We start from the raw sequence: 17,453 nt of genomic DNA on the forward strand, positions 1-17,453 counted from the left end.
ATTGCTGTGTGCTGTGAAACAATTCTGTGTCCCTTTCCCATGCAGACAAACCTGGATGTGCTGGGATGGCAGCGTGAGACCCAGCTCGGGAGTTCTTTTCTTATGGGCTCCGAAGCTGGCACAGCCGGCCCTCTCTTTAGCGCTACTTCGGCTCACGGCGGTCTAGGAGCAGCTCTCAGTGGGCCCCGCTCACGGCTGTGGCTCCGCCTTCGCGCTGCGGAGCTCGTGGCTGCTTTAGCCCCTTAGGGCAGGCAGCGCTACGCGGCTCGCTCCGAAAGTAACGCATCCCATTTATGCATCCGCGGGAACGACGGCGGACGCAAAGAGCACAACCGACACCGCGCGGATCCGCGCCGCGGTCACCGCCCGCACCGACGCGTTTCCACCCGCGACGAACCGCAGCCGCACGCCCCGCCCCCACGCCCCGCCCCCCACGCTCTCGCCCCGCCCCCTGCGCCCCGCCGCGCGGTGCATGCCGGGAGCCGTAGTCCGGCGGGGCCATGGCGGCGGTCGGGACCCCCACGGGCGGCGCGGGGCGCTCCAAAGTGGCTCCGAGCGTGGACTTCGACCACAGCTGCTCGGACAGCGTGGAGTACCTCACCCTCAATTTCGGGCCCTTCGAGACCGTGCACCGCTGGCGCCGCCTCCCGCCCTGCGATGAGTTCGTGGGGGCCCGGTGAGCGGCGGGGGGGATGGGATTGGGGGTGGGGGGGCCGGGGGGCGGCTGAGCGCTGCTCTGTGCTGAGCGCTGCTCTGTGCCCCCGCAGGCGCAGCAAGCACACCGTGGTGGCATACCGGGACGCCATCTACGTGTTCGGCGGGGACAACGGGTGAGGGCCCGAGGGGACGGGGAGCGGGAATGGGGGGGGGGAGCGGGGGGAACGGAGCGGGACCCGCGGGGACAGGATCCGGGAGCGGGCGGAGCGGTCTGGGGGACCCCCGCCCCACCCCACCCCACCCCACCCCACCCCAGCGGCGCTGCCGCAGTTCCTCTCCCCTTCCTCCCCTTAGGAAGACGATGCTGAACGATCTGCTGCGCTTCGACGTGAAGGACTGCTCGTGGTGCAGGTGGGAGCCCTGGGGGGGGCGGGGGGGGTTGCATCCCCGTGCCGAGTTCTGTGGTGGGCTCTGAAAGCCCCACGCTGTGCGGGCAGAGGGTCCCCCGCGTGGGGCTGCTCCGCCGTGGGGCACTGCGGGCAGTGCTGTCCCCTCACCGAGCGGTGAAACGCTGAGTGCTGTGATCAGAGCACACGGTGACAGCGGTTACGGAGCTGAAGCACCGCTGGGACGGTTCAGTGCTGCTGTTTAATTGCTGTGCAGGGCTTTCACCACGGGGACCCCTCCGGCACCGCGGTACCACCACTCGGCCGTGGTCTACGGGAGCAGCATGTTTGTGTTCGGTAAGGCAGCGGCTCTGTGTGCCTGCACTGCTCTGAGTTGGAGAGAACGGGATGTTGTTGGGGAGTGCTGGAGGTAACAAACCCTGCTCCAGGGCTGGCTGTGCTTCCAGCTTCGGCTTTGGGGCGCTCGTGCTGTGTTGTCTCAAGAGATGGAGTGGTGGCACTCGCTGCCATAGTGCTCCTGCAGAAGTGTCCCAGCCGTGGGCACACAGGAGCTGGGCAGCCCCTCTGTGGGCCCGCAGGTTTCCTGCATGTCCCGGGTGCAGGAACTCAGTGCTGTGTTCTAACGGAGCTGTCGTTGCTCAGGTGGTTACACTGGAGACATTTATTCCAATTCCAATCTGAAGAATAAAAACGATCTCTTCGAGTATAAGTTTGCAACTGGACAGTGGACAGAGTGGAAGACTGAAGGAAGGTAAGGAGCCCCAACCAGGAGGGGAATCGTAGGGCTGATGGGTGCAGGGGTGCACCCCCACACTGTCCCAAACAAAGCTTCAGAGCGCTGTGATCTCACTTTACGTTTTCCACTTTAGTCCACCACAGTGCTCACAGACTTCACACGTGTAGCTTTCCCTCGCTGTTCTGCTCTCCCGCATAAAACACTTCAGAGAAGCACAATGACCCCCTGTGTACATTGAGATGGCTCAGAGATGGGAGCCGTGCTCGGACCCGGCCCTGGGGGGTCTTGCTTTGTGCCTGGGGCAGCTGGGAGCTGCTGCGCCCCTCACCTCGCACAGATCCGTCTGAGGGCACTGTGCATCAGGAGCGCTCTCTGTTGCAGGTTGCCGGTGGCCAGGTCGGCGCACGGTGCCACGGTGTACAGCGATAAGCTGTGGATCTTCGCGGGATACGACGGCAACGCGCGGTGCGTGGGGGTCACGGTCCCTGTGCTGCCCCACTGCTGCCATCTCAGCTCTGCAGCGCATCCAGCTGTGGGGCAGAAGGATCCTGATGGGGTTTGGCTTTTTCTGCTCGTGGGAGATCGGTTCCTTCAGGTGAAGGAATGCTGTCGGGAGCTGCCTAAGGATGAGGGTGTGCTGGTGATCCCCAGAGGTCCCCCCCAGCCCCGTGGTTCTGTGACAGTGCTGGGAACTCTGCTCTTTAAACTCCGTGAGCTAATACTGACTAAAAACAAAACGGTTTCCAACTGGATTTTTGTGCCTTCTAACACAGGTTGAATGACATGTGGACAATTGGGCTCCAGGACAGGGAGCTGACGTGCTGGGAAGAGGTATAAGATGTTCTTTTGTGGTGGTCGGAGCCACACGGCCTCGGTTGCAGAGCTGCCCCGTGGTTGTGCTGTGCTGCAGCCACGCTCATTGAACGTCCTCACCTTTCAGATTGAGCAGAGCGGGGAGATCCCTCCTTCGTGCTGCAATTTCCCCGTGGCCGTGTGCAAGGACAAGATGTTTGTTTTCTCTGGGCAGAGCGGAGCGAAGATCACCAACAATCTCTTCCAGTTTGAATTCAAGGAGAAGATGTAAGTTACACGGTACAAAAGTAACTGCTGGAGTCGAGCTCCGCGCGTGCTCGGAGCTGTGGAGGGGGACCAGCGGGGGTGGGTGAATGAGACAGGGCCGTTAGTGACGCTGTGTGACGTGCTCTCACAGCTGGACACGCATCCCCACGGAGCACCTCCTGCGGGGGTCCCCCCCCCCTCCCCAGCGCCGCTATGGTCACACCATGGTCGCGTTCGACCGCCACCTCTTCGTGTTCGGCGGCGCCGCGGACAACACGCTGCCCAACGAGCTGCACTGCTACGACGTGGACTCTCAGACGTGGGAGGTGGTCCAGCCCAGCCCCGACAGCGAGGTGAGCCCCCGTGCTCCTTTCTGCCTTTTGCTGCCCTCCTCCTTTGGCCCATCTTCCACTGCCGGCCCCGAGCAGCGCGCCCACCCCTGGTGGATGTCCCGTGGGTGTGATGGGATGCTGGGGCTGTAGGGTGCCGTGCTCTGCTCGGAGCTGTGCTGGCACTGCAGTGCTCAGTGCCACTGTGGTGCCCTCGCAGTGTTTCTTTCCCAGTGTGCAAAGCCAGGAGGGCTGTCCTGCTCCTGGAGGGTCAGCTGAGCACCTCGCAGTCCCACGGGAAGGCAGATGGTCCACATGGTTGGAAAGGAAGGGCAGCGTTGAGAGCTGCATCCTTTGCAGATCATCGTAGCAGTGACCTTTCAAGTGTGTGCTCCACGAAGTGGAGACACATTTTGGAGAACGTGAGGATTCTTAAAGGAAGGGAAAATATCGGGAGCTCGGGTCGTCACACACCTGCGTTCCTTCTCCACAGTTCGTATCATTTCTCAGTGATGTTTAATGCAGAATTCTCCTACAAAAGAGAAGTTCAGCCTCGTGTGGGTGATGGGCAGAGGTGGCTGTGTCTGTAGCTCCCTTAGGGTGAGGGGCTCACGTCGAGCAGATACTGAGTTTGATGACCCGAAGATAGGAAATAGGGCTTTGAGCGAGGTCCCTCGGGGACCATTCTGGAGCGTTGCATTGTTCCAAACTTTTGCCAATGACCTTGAGAGAAAGCAGGAAATCACAGCCTCCCCCAGACTGTTCTGATTGCCCGGAGATGGAGGGATGAACTCCGCTGTGGTTTGGAGCTCTGGTTGTGCTGGGCCGGGGCAGACGGTGTCTGTCAGCACAGACACACAGTGGGTCTCAGGATGGGGAATGCGGTCTGTGCTGAATGGTTTCCCTCCAGAATACCCTTGGAAACAATGACTTGGAAACTTGAGTCATTGTGGGTAGCTGAGGGAGCTCTCTGTAATGCCCTGGAGGTGCTGATGGCATCCTTGGCAGTGCAGACCCAGCGCTGCAGAGCTCCTGTTCTCTGCCCTTCATGGGAGCAGAGGCTTTTTCACCTCCTGGGTCGGTGCTCGGGGCTCTGGTCTCAGCTATTTGAATGATTGCTGGGCTCCAGCACGGACAGAAGCAAAACTGAGGCACAGCTTTGTGAGTCAGTGCAGAGCCCCAGGAGTGCTGCAGGACGAGCTCTGGGTTTGTGCTGTCTGGGGTGAGTTCTGGGATGAGTGCAAGAAATACCAAAGGGATGAGTGCTGGCAGAGGTGCGTTGTGAAACAGGCGTTGTGAACCACGGGAGGTGTGGGGAGGGAAGGATCTGTGCTCTTGAAAGCGAAGGTTTCCATCTTGAGCTTGCAAATCTCGTTAAGCTGAAATAGGGAAAGCAGTTTGGATGGAGCGGTGTGGGGGCCGGGGCTGCAGAGCTGTCAGGGCTGAGTGGAAAATGCTTTCTGTCAGCACTGCTAATAAAGTAAGGGGATCACGATAATTGGGAGATAAGTGTGGGATCTGGAGGTGCCAAATGCTCTCGGGGCAGTGTGTCTCGGTCGGGGCTTTCTGCACTCTGGTTGGTGCTGAGTTGCAGTGAGGACAGCTGTTCCCCGGGGTTCCTTTACCAGACTGCTGTGTGCTGCTTGGTGGGGTGATGCAGTGTTCGTGGCAGTTCAGAAAGCACGAGTGTAAAGCATCCTGCCCAGAAAAGCTCAGATCCCATCCTTCAGTTCAGCTCTGTGCTGCCTGAGCTGCAGCTGTGCTCACAGCCCTCGGTCTGCTCTGCGTGGTGTGGGGGGGGGCTGCTCCTGTCTGTGCCACTGAGCAGTGCTGCTCTGCACTGGGTGGCTTTTCTGGCTCCGTTTCAGATTTGGAGATCCCTTTGTCACCTTTTACCTCCGCAGGGTCCCCAGGGTCGCTGCCCGTCCTGGCTGGCAGGACACCTTGCTGCTTACCTGCTCCATAGGCAGTGCTCGGCTGCAGGTACCCAGCAGCTGGGCTCAGCCTGGGAGCTCTCCTGGCAGAACCTCTGAGATGGGGTGGGACGTTTTGGCATCTGGCAGTGGTGGTCTGGGGGACGGAGCCTGGCGTGCCTCTCTGCAGCTGTTTACGCTCCTGCACTGCACAAACCTGCTGCTTTTGTTCTTCCCCTGAGTGTCTCCTTGCTGTGTTTCCGCTGTTGAGGGCCCGGCTCCCTTGGTTTGCCAGGGCCACCTTTGCAGGAAAGGAAATGCTGCGGGGGGAGGAGGTGAGCACAGTCCTGAGCAGAGGCCTCAGGAGCCCTCGGGGTGCAGCACTCAGAGCTGTGGGCAGAGCACTGCGAGCTGGGGCTGCAGTCCCCAGAGCCTTCAGCTGCAGAACGCTTTGGTGAGCTGTGCACGGCCGTCCTGGTTCGGTTCGGTTTGGTTCGGTTTGGTTTTTTTGGGTTATCCTTCAGTATTTACATTTCTCCTCGCGCTCAGTTCCAGAGTGCCCCACGGCCGTTGGAAGAGCCGTGTGCTGATGGCTGAAGTTAGAGAGCACCGACCTCACAGGTGAAGCACCAGTGCTGCAGGGATCCCTGCGGAGTGCTGGGGTGGATGGGCTCTGGGGAGCACCGTGGGGCTCCGTTAAATATTCCGATGATTCACGTTTCCTTTCTGGCAGTAACTGCCAAAGCGTTGCGGTGGATGAAAACCAGAAGTGTTTGTGAGATGAGGGGGCAGTTTTCTGAGCTGCAAATCCTGTGGGGTGAGAGGAGCGTTTGGGTTCAAAGCAGAGCTCGGGGATCGTGCTTTAAGGATAAAATGCAGTGAAGGGAAGATGACCTCGGTCAGCAGGAGGTGTGAGGTGTGAGAGCTGTGCTCTAATGCCATCAGCACGCGGGGCCTGGGGCTCCTGTCAGGAGGAAGGGCTGAGGGAGCCGGCTCTGAGGGGCTCCGATCGCTCCGGGCTGAGTGCTCGTGCTGCTTCAGGCCACACGCAGCATGGGGCCCTTCTCAGTGCAGGAAGAGGTGCTTCAGCTGAACCCCCCCATCTGTGCCCGTTTCCTTCCCCAGCTGCCCAGCGGGCGCCTCTTCCACGCCGCAGCCGTTATCTCGGACGCGATGTACATCTTCGGAGGGACCGTGGACAACAACATCCGGAGTGGAGAGATGTACAGATTCCAGGTGGGCTGGGAGGGATGCCCAGATTCCAGGTGGGTCGGCAGTTTGCTCCTCCAGCTCTGCATGGCAGCTGCTGCTTGGGCTCCCCCGATGGGTTCCTCTGCATTTCAGACCCAGCTGTCAAATAGTGATGGAAAAAAAACCCCTCCTGGAGCTGCTGTGGTTTGGAGAGGCAGTGGGATCAGAGCTTCTGGAGATGGGCAGCTGAAATGGGTACGTGTGTCTAATGCGGGGTTTTATTTTTCTTGCAGTTTTCCTGCTACCCAAAATGCACTCTGCACGAAGATTATGGAAGGCTGTGGGAAAACAGGCAGTTCAGTGACCTGGAGTTCGTTTTGGGAGAGGTGAGTGGACTTCAGAGAGGGTCCCAGCATTGCTGTGAGTGCCTGTGTGGCAGGCACAAAAAGTGGACTGTGCAGCGACTGTGCCAGGGGAGTGAAGCTGGAGGAGCAGCAGCGCTGCTGCAGGTGACCTGGTTTGGTGGCACTAATCCTGGCAGCTAAATAAAACTGCAGAGGAGAAGGAGCTCTGTGAGTGCAGCATGGGAGCGACCCGCAGCACTGCTGAGCAATGAGGTCTGGTTCCCATCCTGCTCAGTGCTCTGCAGATCTCCATATCAGCGCAGGAGCTGCTCCTGGAGGCCCAAAATAGTGAGGAAAAGCAGCACAGAGAAACAAAAAGAGCATTTTTCAGTGAAAAAGGTGAGAAACTTCAACTCAACGATCTGCAGATCAGATGATGCTGTCCAGAACAGGACGCAGGCCATGAATGAGAACAGAATAAATAAATGACAAAGAACAGAACTACAGCAAAGGATCACAGTCTCCTTTTAAAAGTGCAACTGCCACTGAAGTGCGATGTGGCACTGACACAAAGCCGTGGGGCAGAGCCTGAGCAGCAGCTTCTGCTCAGCCAACAAAGGCTTTTCCAAATGGTGTTTGCCGTTGCTCAGCCCTCAGGGAAAACGGGTGTTGAATTTCACCTGGATGCGAGGAGCAGATGCGGGGCTGCCTTTCATTCTAACTTTAAGTCAGTGTTTGGTGATCTGGAGTGCAGCCCAGGTCTCTGCTGCTGCCATCTGCCACGCTGTGTGATCTGGGAGCACACACGTGTGTTCTGCCTCTTCCTTTGGCAGAAGGAAGAACGGGTCCGAGGACATACTGCCATCGTGACAGCTCGCTGCAAGTGGTTGAGAAAGAAAATCACACAGGCGAGGGAGAGGTTGAAGCAGGTGGGTGTTCTGGGAGTGCGTCCTGTGCCCAGTGTGGGAATCGGGTTGTGAGGAAATAAACTGCGTGCTGAGACAGATGCAGGAGCAAAGCAGGATCTGATGTGGGGCCTGTGAAATAAAGAGGATAATGAGTATTAATGGGGACTGCTGGGTGGGCATCCGGGCAGGCCAGGGGCAGAACCTGGAGGAGCCAGAGCTGATCCAGGATTTGGCAGAGTGGCTCTTGGAGCTCTCCTGGCTGTCTCAGTCCTGATCTCGTGGAGCACTGCTCAGGAGGTGCACCCTCCTCACTCTGGGAGGGCCGGCACTGCGTGCCCCTGGGGATGGCCAACGAGATGAGACCGAGTGGAGGGCAGGTGGGATTAAGGTTTTGAGGCTGGCTGCCTTCTACCTTAATATTGTGATATTTCTGCAGCGTGGAGCAGTATCCATCAGCTTTGCTCTCACCAGAGACCTGTTATTGCTCCTGAGCACTAGGTAGCACGCTGCCTCCAGTAAGAGATGGAGGTCTCATTGCTCTGCAGTTCACTGCTGTGCTGCTCCACAGCTTCACCGTCACTGGGAAAGGCTTCAGGGCAGAAGGTGAAGCAAGAGCTGAACGTACCACTGTGCAGCACTTCAGCTCTGACACTGCGGTGTCTGGAGCTTGCTTCTGCACCTTCCTTCTGCCTTGTCCGAGGAGAGATGCTCCACTGCTGGGGACAGAGGTGTGAGCTCAGTGACGTTCGTTCCTTTCTCCAGGAGCTCACATCTGTTGTCACGTGCATGGGACTGACACGAAGTGTAATACACACCAGTTGTTGTCTCAGACGTAATTCTGGAGATAGGAGGTCTCGGGAGCTGTGCGGTGCTGAGAAGGACCTTTCCTTTGGTTGCATGGCAGTGTGAGCTCAGGCTGCCTCGTTGCCATGCACGTGTTTTTCCTGTCTCACTAGAAATCAAAGCAAGACATTGAGGATGAGGGACAGGCAGCGTGTCCGAAGGATGGGATTGGTGGCAATGTCAAACTGTGCCGCCTGCAGCCACTGCTGGAAGTGCCCATCCGAGAGGCTGAAGCTCAGCCCTTCGAGGTGCTCATGCAGTTCCTGTACACGGATAAAATCAAATACCCCCGCAAAGGTAGGGCTGCAGGGTGGGCACCACGTGACTTTTCTTCTCCGCGGAGCAGGATCAGGAGCTTGCAGATGAACTCAGAGTGCTTACGTACCTGAACTAAAGAGGTCTATGTAATATATAGCACAGATTTCTATCACAATATCCCAACCAGCACTTCTTTTTTGCTGGTTCGTTTTGGACATCCAGGAGGGGCAGCGCTGGATTGTTCCAGAAGGTGGTGGTGGTGGGGAGAGCAAACCCAACACAGAACGCAACGTGGCAGAAAAATCGTGGCGATGAGAGCCTTGCAGAGGGCTCTCTGGGAGCACTGTGCTGCTGTATTTCCTTTTCACTGCTATTGTTTGGCTCACTGCAAGCTAAGGCTGTGCTGAAAAGCCAAGCAAGCCAGTATCCATCATCTCTGCCAAATGCCAGGGCTGAGGAGTGCCTCAAGGAGTCCATTAGATGCATCCATTGAAGATCCCCTGAGTTATTAAGCACTTGAGGCTATTACCTCTATTGCCAGAGATCTCAGCTCCAGCACAGCAGGTCTGACTGCTGGCCCTGGGACAGTGCTGTGGGGTTGGCAGTGGGGTGCCTGGAGGGAACTGCAACTGGTGGAGAGCAGGGGATGTGAGGCTGCACAGACACCGAAGTGGAGGTGCATCTGCTCTGATCCTGGCCTCTCTGCTTCAGCTTCTGTCTGAGATCTTCCTTGTTTGTCAGCAGTTGTTCCCAAGCCTTCCCTGCAAGGCCTAATTAATGAGGATGAAGGAACCTCCTCGCTGGCTCCTGCTGACGTTGGCAGATCCAGCTCTCAGCTGCTCCCTGATCCTCGCTGTGTTCATTGCAGAGCAGTCACACTGGAGGAGGGATTATCACACCCATCTCCCTTTGCTGCAGGCTGGGCAGTGGGCTGCCCTCCCCAGTGCTTACCTCTCTGCAGCATTACTGTTCTGGGGTCCTGCAGTGGTCCCACCCTGACTGTGTGTACTCCCAGCTGCTCCCTGCACTGCCCCGGGGGATCCTCTGTGGCTGAGCTAATGGCACTTGGCACGTCTATCAAATGGGATTTTCCTTATTAGACACTGGGAAGCCAAATAACATGCAAGAAGGCTTTTCTCTATCAAAAAGTAGTTACAGCAGATGGTCAGAGATCCCCTGTGAGGAAAGCAAAGACAGGAGGATTACTGCTGGGGGCAGAGTCTCGGTGGCCCCATGGCAGTGGTCAGCCTGGGCCCCACAGCCCCTCTGCACCTCGTGGCCACGGCTGCTAGCCCAGCCTGCATCACTTCGTCACAAAAGGTTTGCCAAAATCACTTTGGAGATGGCTGTTTCACGCCTCTGCTTTGAGAGGTGGCTCATTTCTGGTTCCCAGTATCCCCTCTTGGTTTGGTGTGAGCAGCAGTGGAGTTCTTTATCCCCCGTAGGAGTACTTTTCCAGTGGCTGCCTGCTCTGCTGTTGGGTTGAGTCAGAAGAAATGCTTTGAGAAGGTTTCTCCTTTTGTTCAGTGAGCTCTGGTGCTATGGAAAGGGTTTTTGTCTCCTGTGATTTCAGGCCATGTGCAGGATGTGTTACTCATTATGGATGTGTACAAGCTAGCCTTAAACTTCAAGCTCTCTCGACTGGAACAGCTCTGCCTTCAGTACATTGAAGCATCTGTAGATCTGCAGAATGTGCTCATTGTGTGTGAAAATGCTAACAAGCTTCAGCTGGATCAGCTAAAGGTAATCACGTTTTGCATACAAAGCCACTGATAAGAAATTAAAGAAAATTTGGATGTAATTAACGTTTTGCAAAAGCCGTCAGCTTTGCAAATGCGGCTCTTCCCTGTAGTTACAGCTGCCAGAGCCTCTGGACTCAGCACAACCCATGGTCCCAGGCTTTAGTGCAGGGCCTGCGAACCTGATCTGATGACAAACAGACCTCAGGTTTATGCCCTTGGTCTGAGAAGTGGTGCCTCGGTGCGTAGCACTGATGGACACAGTGCCAGCCATGTGAGGTCAGCGGGCTGCCTGGCTGCCAGCGGGGCAACAGGGGCTCTTCCACACCGCCCCACTTGGTCAGCATCGTCCTGGGGTGGCATCCTGTCTTCCCAGTGCCCTCTCCTCCTCGTGGCCGGGTGCCATCTGTGGCAGGCTGCTCTTTCTGGCGTCCCAGTCGTTGTTTAAAACGTTTCCGATGGGTCCCGGGCAGATAGCAGCTGAACTCACTGTGACAGAAAATGGAAATCAGTAATTATTCCTTGGCCTAATTTCGTACTCACCTTATGGTGAGCTGGTATACATTACAGTTTTTGCTTATTTAAATATCCTGAGGGAAGACCTCGGTTTGCACGGCCGAGTGGACTGCTGCTTCTGCTGTTCCTTCCTCTGTTCAGCTCGAGGTCTGGTGCATTTGGTACCTCTCTACCACACTGATTTTCTAGCAGATTTGGCATACGAGCACCTGTGGGATCTCCTTCAGACTGTTTGCCACCTTTTCAGAGAAGGTTATGCAAAATCTGCACCATTTCCTCGAGGAGATCCTTCGAGCTTCTTGTACCCCCCCAGACAGCGGTTGGGAGTTTGGATCTCTTCAGCCTTCTAATTAAATGTTGGGTTGTAATCGTATAAAGCACTGCTGTGAGCAGCCAGTCTCAGTCTGCTTCATGTGCTGAGGTTCCTATTTCAGAGCAGGCGGATGGGCGTCCGTCCCTCTTTCCCTCTTTGTTTCTTAGTCGGGTTTTTCTCAGTAGGTGGAACTGTCCTCCATCTGCTGCTCAGGTGGGAGCTGATGTCACTTTGTAGGGAAGAGCTGTGGCAGTTGCAGCCGTGGGATCCGTGGGCAGGGTCTGAGAGGGATGGCTGTCAGCCCGTGTAGTGTGGTGACGTCGGTGTGCTGTAGGATGCCTTCATGCAGGAAACAGTCGTTATTATTATTATTATTCTGCTTTTTAAAGGAGCATTGCCTGAACTTCGTGGTGAAAGAGTCGCATTTCAATCAGGTCATAATGATGAAGGAGTTTGAGCATCTTTCTTCATCCCTCATCGTGGAGATTGTACGGAGGAAGCAGCAGCCTCCGGTTCGAACGCACTCCGATCAACCGCTCGACATCGGTACTGCAGCACTGCACTGAGTGGTGGCTGAGGGCCGGGGTGGCTCGTGCTTTGCTTTGTCTGGGAGGCAGCCTAGGCAGGACACTGCTGCAGGGCAGTGACTCTTGGTTTGGTAGAGCAGCCCGGTTCCTCCCCCACTGAAATACGTGAGGAGCCGTGTTGTGTCTCTGTTCTTCTCACAGTAGAATATCTTGATTCTGATCAGAGGGAAGAAGAGGCAGAAGGAGTGGAAAGATAGATTTAAATAGGTATATGTGTATTAAAAGAAAAGGCAGTAAACCTTCAGCTGAAGTGGAGTGGAAGGTAACCAAAGCTGCAGGGTTTCACCTCCTCTGGTGGGGGGTTGGCAAGGGGGAGTTGGGGAAAAAAAATGAAGTATAGAAACAGAACAAACTGCTTCCAGTGCTGTCCCCGTTCCAGAGCAGAGCTGCTGGGTAGGTTCCTGAGATGGGCACTCACGGATGGGATGTGCTCCAGGTGCAAGGGCCTCATTCTGCTCACCCCGAGGGTCCCAGAGGAAGAGGGCCTGCAGCTGTGGGTGTGCTGTAGTTACTCTGATAGCGCCTGCTCGGCTGGAACTGAGGTCCAACTATTTCTGTGCTCACTTTCAGGAACATCTTTAATTCAGGACATGAAGGCTTACCTGGAAGGAGCTGGGATTGAATTCTGTGACATCATCCTTCTCCTGGACGGCCACCCGCGGCCGGCCCACAAGGCAATCCTCGCAGCACGCTCCAGGTGAGGCTGTGCTCAGCACAGCTGGACCAGCTCTGTAAAACCTGGCTGTGCTCAGCACAGCTGGACCAGCTCTGTAAAACCTGGCTGTGCTCAGCACAGCTGGACCAGCTCTGTAAAGACAGAGGAGGAGGAACTTTGTGTCTGCAGAGGGTGTAAGTTGCAGCTTTGCTCCGTGAGTGCAATGAGCCTTTGAGCCACGACGATGAAATGTTTTCCAATTTGATACCCAGCAGGGGAGGAGAGCAGGAAATTAAGATGGTAGAGACTCTCTAGAGGGTGTGAAAGCAAAGAAGCTGCACTATGAGACAGAGATCTGTGCGGTCACAAGAAGGAAAAGCTGTGTCAAGCATAGGGCCGTGTTGGTGGAGTGCAAAGCAACTGATGTCCCCTGAGCTCGGAGGGAGTTCTGGTGGTATCTGCACCTTGTGTGTGACCTTAGCATCCACGTAACATTCCTGCTTCAGATCCCATCTCAGTTTCGTGCAGTCCCAGTAATGATGCTCAGCATGAGTTACTGCAGTGTTTACCAGAAACGTTTCTCAGCTCTTTAAAAGAAGCCCGGTGTGATTGGCACCACAGCCTGAGGACAGCAGGGAGACTCAGTGCCTTCAGCTGTGTGCTGGGTTTGATGTGAATCAGAGGGGAATCCGAGCAGCTGTGTCCCAGTTCTCAGGGCACGGAGGCAAAGTTCAGGTAGTGCTGTGGAAGATGGCATTGCGTGTGGGGTTCTCTCCCAGGCTGACGTGGATGAAACAGTTGAGATGTTTTTGCCCAGGTTGCCGGCTCCCTTCGTGTCTTGGGAGCTGCCGTGCTGAGCAGCTGCTTCTCAGCAGCACTGAGTTAAACCATCTGTAAGCAGCGTGCTTTCCATTGGTCTTCCTTCCTTTTCCCAGTTACTTTGAGGCCATGTTCCGCTCCTTCATGCCAGAGGATGGCCAGGTGAATATTTCTATCGGTGAGATGGTTCCCAGCAAGCAAGCGTTCGAGTCCATGCTGAGATATATTTACTATGGAGAAGTCAACATGCCTCCTGAAGATTCCCTGTATCCTTAAACCCAGAGCAGCTGCAGTGCACCCTCAGCTGTGCTTTTTGGGGCTACGTCAGCAGCAGAGCTGCGTTTCAACCTCTGTCACTGCCTCTGTGTGTACATTACCCCACACCTCCCTTAACAAGATGAACAGTTACCTGTTTGCTGCCCCATACTATTATGGCTTCTCCAACAACAGGCTGCAGGCGTACTGCAAGCAGAACCTGGAGATGAACGTTACAGTGGAGAACGTACTGCAGGTAATGCAGCTCCTGCTGAGCTCCGCGGCCCCGTGGGGTCCGGGCTCACACAGCCTGAGCTCAGCAGCCATCCCCAAACCCTTCTTCCAGTAGTAACCAAAGCAGTGGCATGCAGGTGATGTTGGTCTTCTTCTCACTGTAATGCTGATCTGGCAACGAGGTTTTGTTGCCTTAAAGTACTCTGTGATAGCAAAGCCATCTGCGTGGTGGGAAAGGGAGCACTGCAACGTGAGCAGAATCAAGTCCTGCACGAGCTGCTTCTGGCTCTTGCCCACAGCAGTGGCAGTGCAGCACTTAGGGAGCCTGGCTCTGAAGCTCATCTGCACTTTCCTCTCGTGAAGGCTCCACGCATTTTAGATGCAAGGTTTACTTCTGATTAGTATAGAAAAGATTTGGGTTGGTTTGGAAAACCGTCGATGTTTGCAGAGCTCAGAGGAGTTCTCTGCCATGAGCCAGAGCAGCATTTGTGTGCTGTCTGAGCAGCACGGATCTTCCTGGATCACACCTTTGCTTTTGCTCTAGATTTTGGAGGCAGCTGACAAGACCCAGGCCCTGGACATGAAGAGGCACTGCCTGCACATCATTGTTCACCAGTTCACCAAGGTTGGTTGCATCTTTTCTGGGGCTTTGGAGAGCTGCTGTCCTCTGTCGCTGCGTTGGTTAAAGACACATTAACGTAGGAATCCATCTCGTTCTTCCTCGTGTGAGACAGCTGAGACACACTGCGTGTCCTTGGCAGATGCTGACACGTCTGCTCAGCATACTTCTCACATGAACAATACATAGAAGTCTGGAATATCCTAGTCTGGAAACGCAAAGACCTTCTAAATCAGAATTGCTCCCACTTCCACGTGTTCCAGCTGTTAACTGTGTGTGTGCACATAAGCTTGGCGTGCACTCAGTGCACACGTTTCTCTCACTGGTAGCTATGGTCACAGTTCCTCCGAAGCATTCTCCCTGCCATAGATGTTGCTTTGTCACGTGCTCAGGAGGCAGATGACCGTGGCCTGGCTGGGCTTGCTGTGGTTTCCATGTCTGGGTACGTGGGTGATAGGGACGGTCACGAGTGTGACGTGCTGCTGTTCAGGACCTGAGCTGTGGGGCGTTGCTCAGCAGCAGCACTGCTCAGGATACGTGGATGTGTTCTGTGCTCACACTGCTGTCCGTTAGGCTGGAACGACGTGGAGCAGATGTGCAGGAGATCTGAGTCACAGTGTTTGTGCTTCGGCCGTGATTTTGGGCCCAGCCCTGCATGGCTGCGTGCGTGAGAGGTGATCTGTTCCCTCCGTGTGAGCCCGGTGGGGCAGAGGGGCTCAGACAAAACTCCCCCCCCCGGTGCCATCCTCAGTGTAGAACATGAAGGACTTTTCCCCACGGTGAGAACTCAATGGAAGAGCTGTTCCCAGGTCCCTGCTCAGGGCTGTGTGTGCAGAGCCCCAATAAAAGTGCTGCTCCGAAGCGTGTGTCTGTGCTCTGAGCCCAGCCCGACGCTGCTCCCCCGGCAGCGGTGCTGTCACGCTGGGGTCGGTGTGTGCTGCACTCCCTGCCCCTCCCCGTTGCCTTCGGGATGTGATGAGGTGCACTCCCGTGGGCTGATCCTGTGCCCCAAATGCACAGCTCTCATTTCACAGCTCACAGTGGTGGACCCGAGCTCTTCACGTGGGGGTGGGGGGGGTAAAACAACACACGTCAGCAGCCACGAGGGAGGGTTTAATTTCTCGGTGTCTTTCTGTTCTGTTTTTCCTTTCCTTGAAGGTCTCCAAGTTGCCAAACCTCCGCTCCCTGAGTCAGCCACTCCTCCTTGACATCATAGAGTCGCTAGCTAACCACATCTCAGACAAGCAGTGTGCAGAGCTGGGCTCAGACATATGACGTGCTGCGATGATGGGACTTCTTCCTCAGAGGACCCTGCAGCACTGTGTCTGCTCTGCTCCTTTACCATCCCACCCCGAGCAGTGCAGCTCAGCCCCGGGGAGCAGATCTGCTCGGTCTGAACCTTCGTGGAGGAGGGTTTGCTGTCTGCTACACAGATGTAATGCTGACACCATGAAGGAAATGAATCTGCCCCCGGTGGTTCTGGGGGCTCTCCCAATCCCGTTGTTACTTCCGCAGTGTAAAAGCAGTCCTCATAAGAGTCATTCGTGTGTTGGAGAAGTATTTAAGGCAAGCAGTGTTGCTCAGACTTCAGCAGTGGAGGTCAGACGTAGCTGAACCAGAGGTGTCGGCAGGGAAGCTGAAGTTGGATGGGGATGGAGTGACTTTTAGGGACTCTGTGGCACAGACAAAGAGCTGAGCCCTGCAGGCCTGCACTGTGCTGCAGGTCCACCTAGAAGATGACAGCCATCAAATCCATGAAACCCATCTCCCTAAGCCTTTTAAATCAGCGTATTAATAAAGAGTTAACGTCTCCTGCCTGCATTATATGATTGACTTGGCATTCAGTTTGGAAAAAAATTAAGCACGAAAACGGCATTGGGGACCACCTGCACTTCCCCAGCTCGGGTCGGTCAGACTGCAGGAGGCAGATGAAGGAGAGCCGAGCACTCCTCCACGAGGGGAATGTTCCCAGGTGCTCCCGAGGTGAGGGGGTCTCATCCAGAGGTGGTGGTGGTAATTGTACCTGCAGTCTCTGTTTTTCCCAGGGAAGCAGATGATGTGGCCACGGGGAGAGGTTCTGAGCTTTGGCTTAGCCCCGTTCCCGGGGCTCGTGGTGCTGCTGTGGGCAGCTTGGTGCTGGATTTTGGCACCAGGGAACGTGCTCTTTCCCTCTCCCTTGGATGAGGACCAGGTAACAGCGTGGCTGCCGACCTTGCTCCGTGTCCTATCCCTCTCCTCCCCCGTATGTAGGCCACGCTGGCTCTCTGTAGCCCTCCAGTTTGACTTGCATCCCATCCATCCTCGGTGGGATCATCCCAGCAAAACGCGGCGAGCTGGTTCCAGGCAGGCACGTGGCACCGTGCCCGTGTCAGCTCGGCCCGGCTGCCCCTCGCTGCGTGCTTTGCGCAGTGCCTGGCTGCTCACCAGACTCTAAAAGCCCATTAGGCCGTGCATGGGACGGAGCCCCACGTCCATTACGCTGCTGCTCAGACATCTCCTACAGTCGTTCCCTGCACTGAGCTTAGGAGGTGTTTGCTGCTGCCCCATCCCCGAGCCCTGTGTGCCCACACCACTGCCTGCCCACAGCACGCTGATCTGTGGGGCACTGGTGCTGAATGGCCCTGCCCCACTCGGGGTGCAGTGGGGCTGCACTGTGCCCTCCCCAGCCACAAACAGAGCCCCGGCCGTGGTGAGGGGCACGTGGAGGAAGCCAGGCAGGGTCAGGGTTCAGATGCCCACTGCTAGCCCTGCAGGAAAAGATCCCCCACCTCGTTCCTCGTGGTGCGTGGGGGGGCTGAAGCCAGGACCCTTCCCAGATCACCATCCCTGCTGTGCTGGGGACGCTGCCGGGCACTTCAGCCCCAGGTGATCTCCCCAGCATGGTGCAGGGCCCTGGCACAGCACTGGAGCGCTCTGGTCCAGGTGGGACAGAGCTCTGCACCTCCCTGCAGCGCCCGGGGAAGCCAGCAGCCCGCTGTGCATCCCCTGTGGGGCTGCTGCCGTGCCCTCCTGGGCCACCAGGCTGCCTCCAGGAGGAGCGGGGCCCCACCTGAGAAGAGCAGGAGCACAGA

General features: G+C 56.4%; 1 protein-coding gene across 1 annotated transcript; it reads left to right on the forward strand.

The window, feature by feature from the left end:
• Positions 1–489: 489 nt before the first annotated feature.
• Positions 490–15,674, forward strand: LZTR1 (leucine zipper like post translational regulator 1). Its single transcript, XM_065747536.1, has 20 exons — positions 490–676; positions 768–830; positions 1,012–1,068; positions 1,321–1,400; positions 1,707–1,815; positions 2,182–2,265; positions 2,574–2,631; positions 2,741–2,880; positions 3,011–3,212; positions 6,227–6,337; positions 6,586–6,678; positions 7,470–7,565; positions 8,501–8,684; positions 10,219–10,388; positions 11,603–11,759; positions 12,371–12,497; positions 13,391–13,540; positions 13,680–13,785; positions 14,308–14,388; positions 15,541–15,674. The coding sequence occupies exons 1-20, from the start codon at positions 501–503 to the stop codon at positions 15,655–15,657; spliced, it is 2,361 nt and encodes a 786-aa protein (XP_065603608.1). The 5' UTR covers positions 490–500; the 3' UTR covers positions 15,658–15,674.
• The last annotated feature ends 1,779 nt before the right edge of the window (positions 15,675–17,453 follow it).

The sequence above is a fragment of the Cyrtonyx montezumae genome, unplaced genomic scaffold, assembly GCF_038088225.1.
Source record: "Cyrtonyx montezumae isolate F1298 unplaced genomic scaffold, pur_monq_1.0 scaffold_45, whole genome shotgun sequence".
In the NCBI taxonomy this organism is placed as follows: Eukaryota; Metazoa; Chordata; class Aves; order Galliformes; family Odontophoridae; genus Cyrtonyx; species Cyrtonyx montezumae.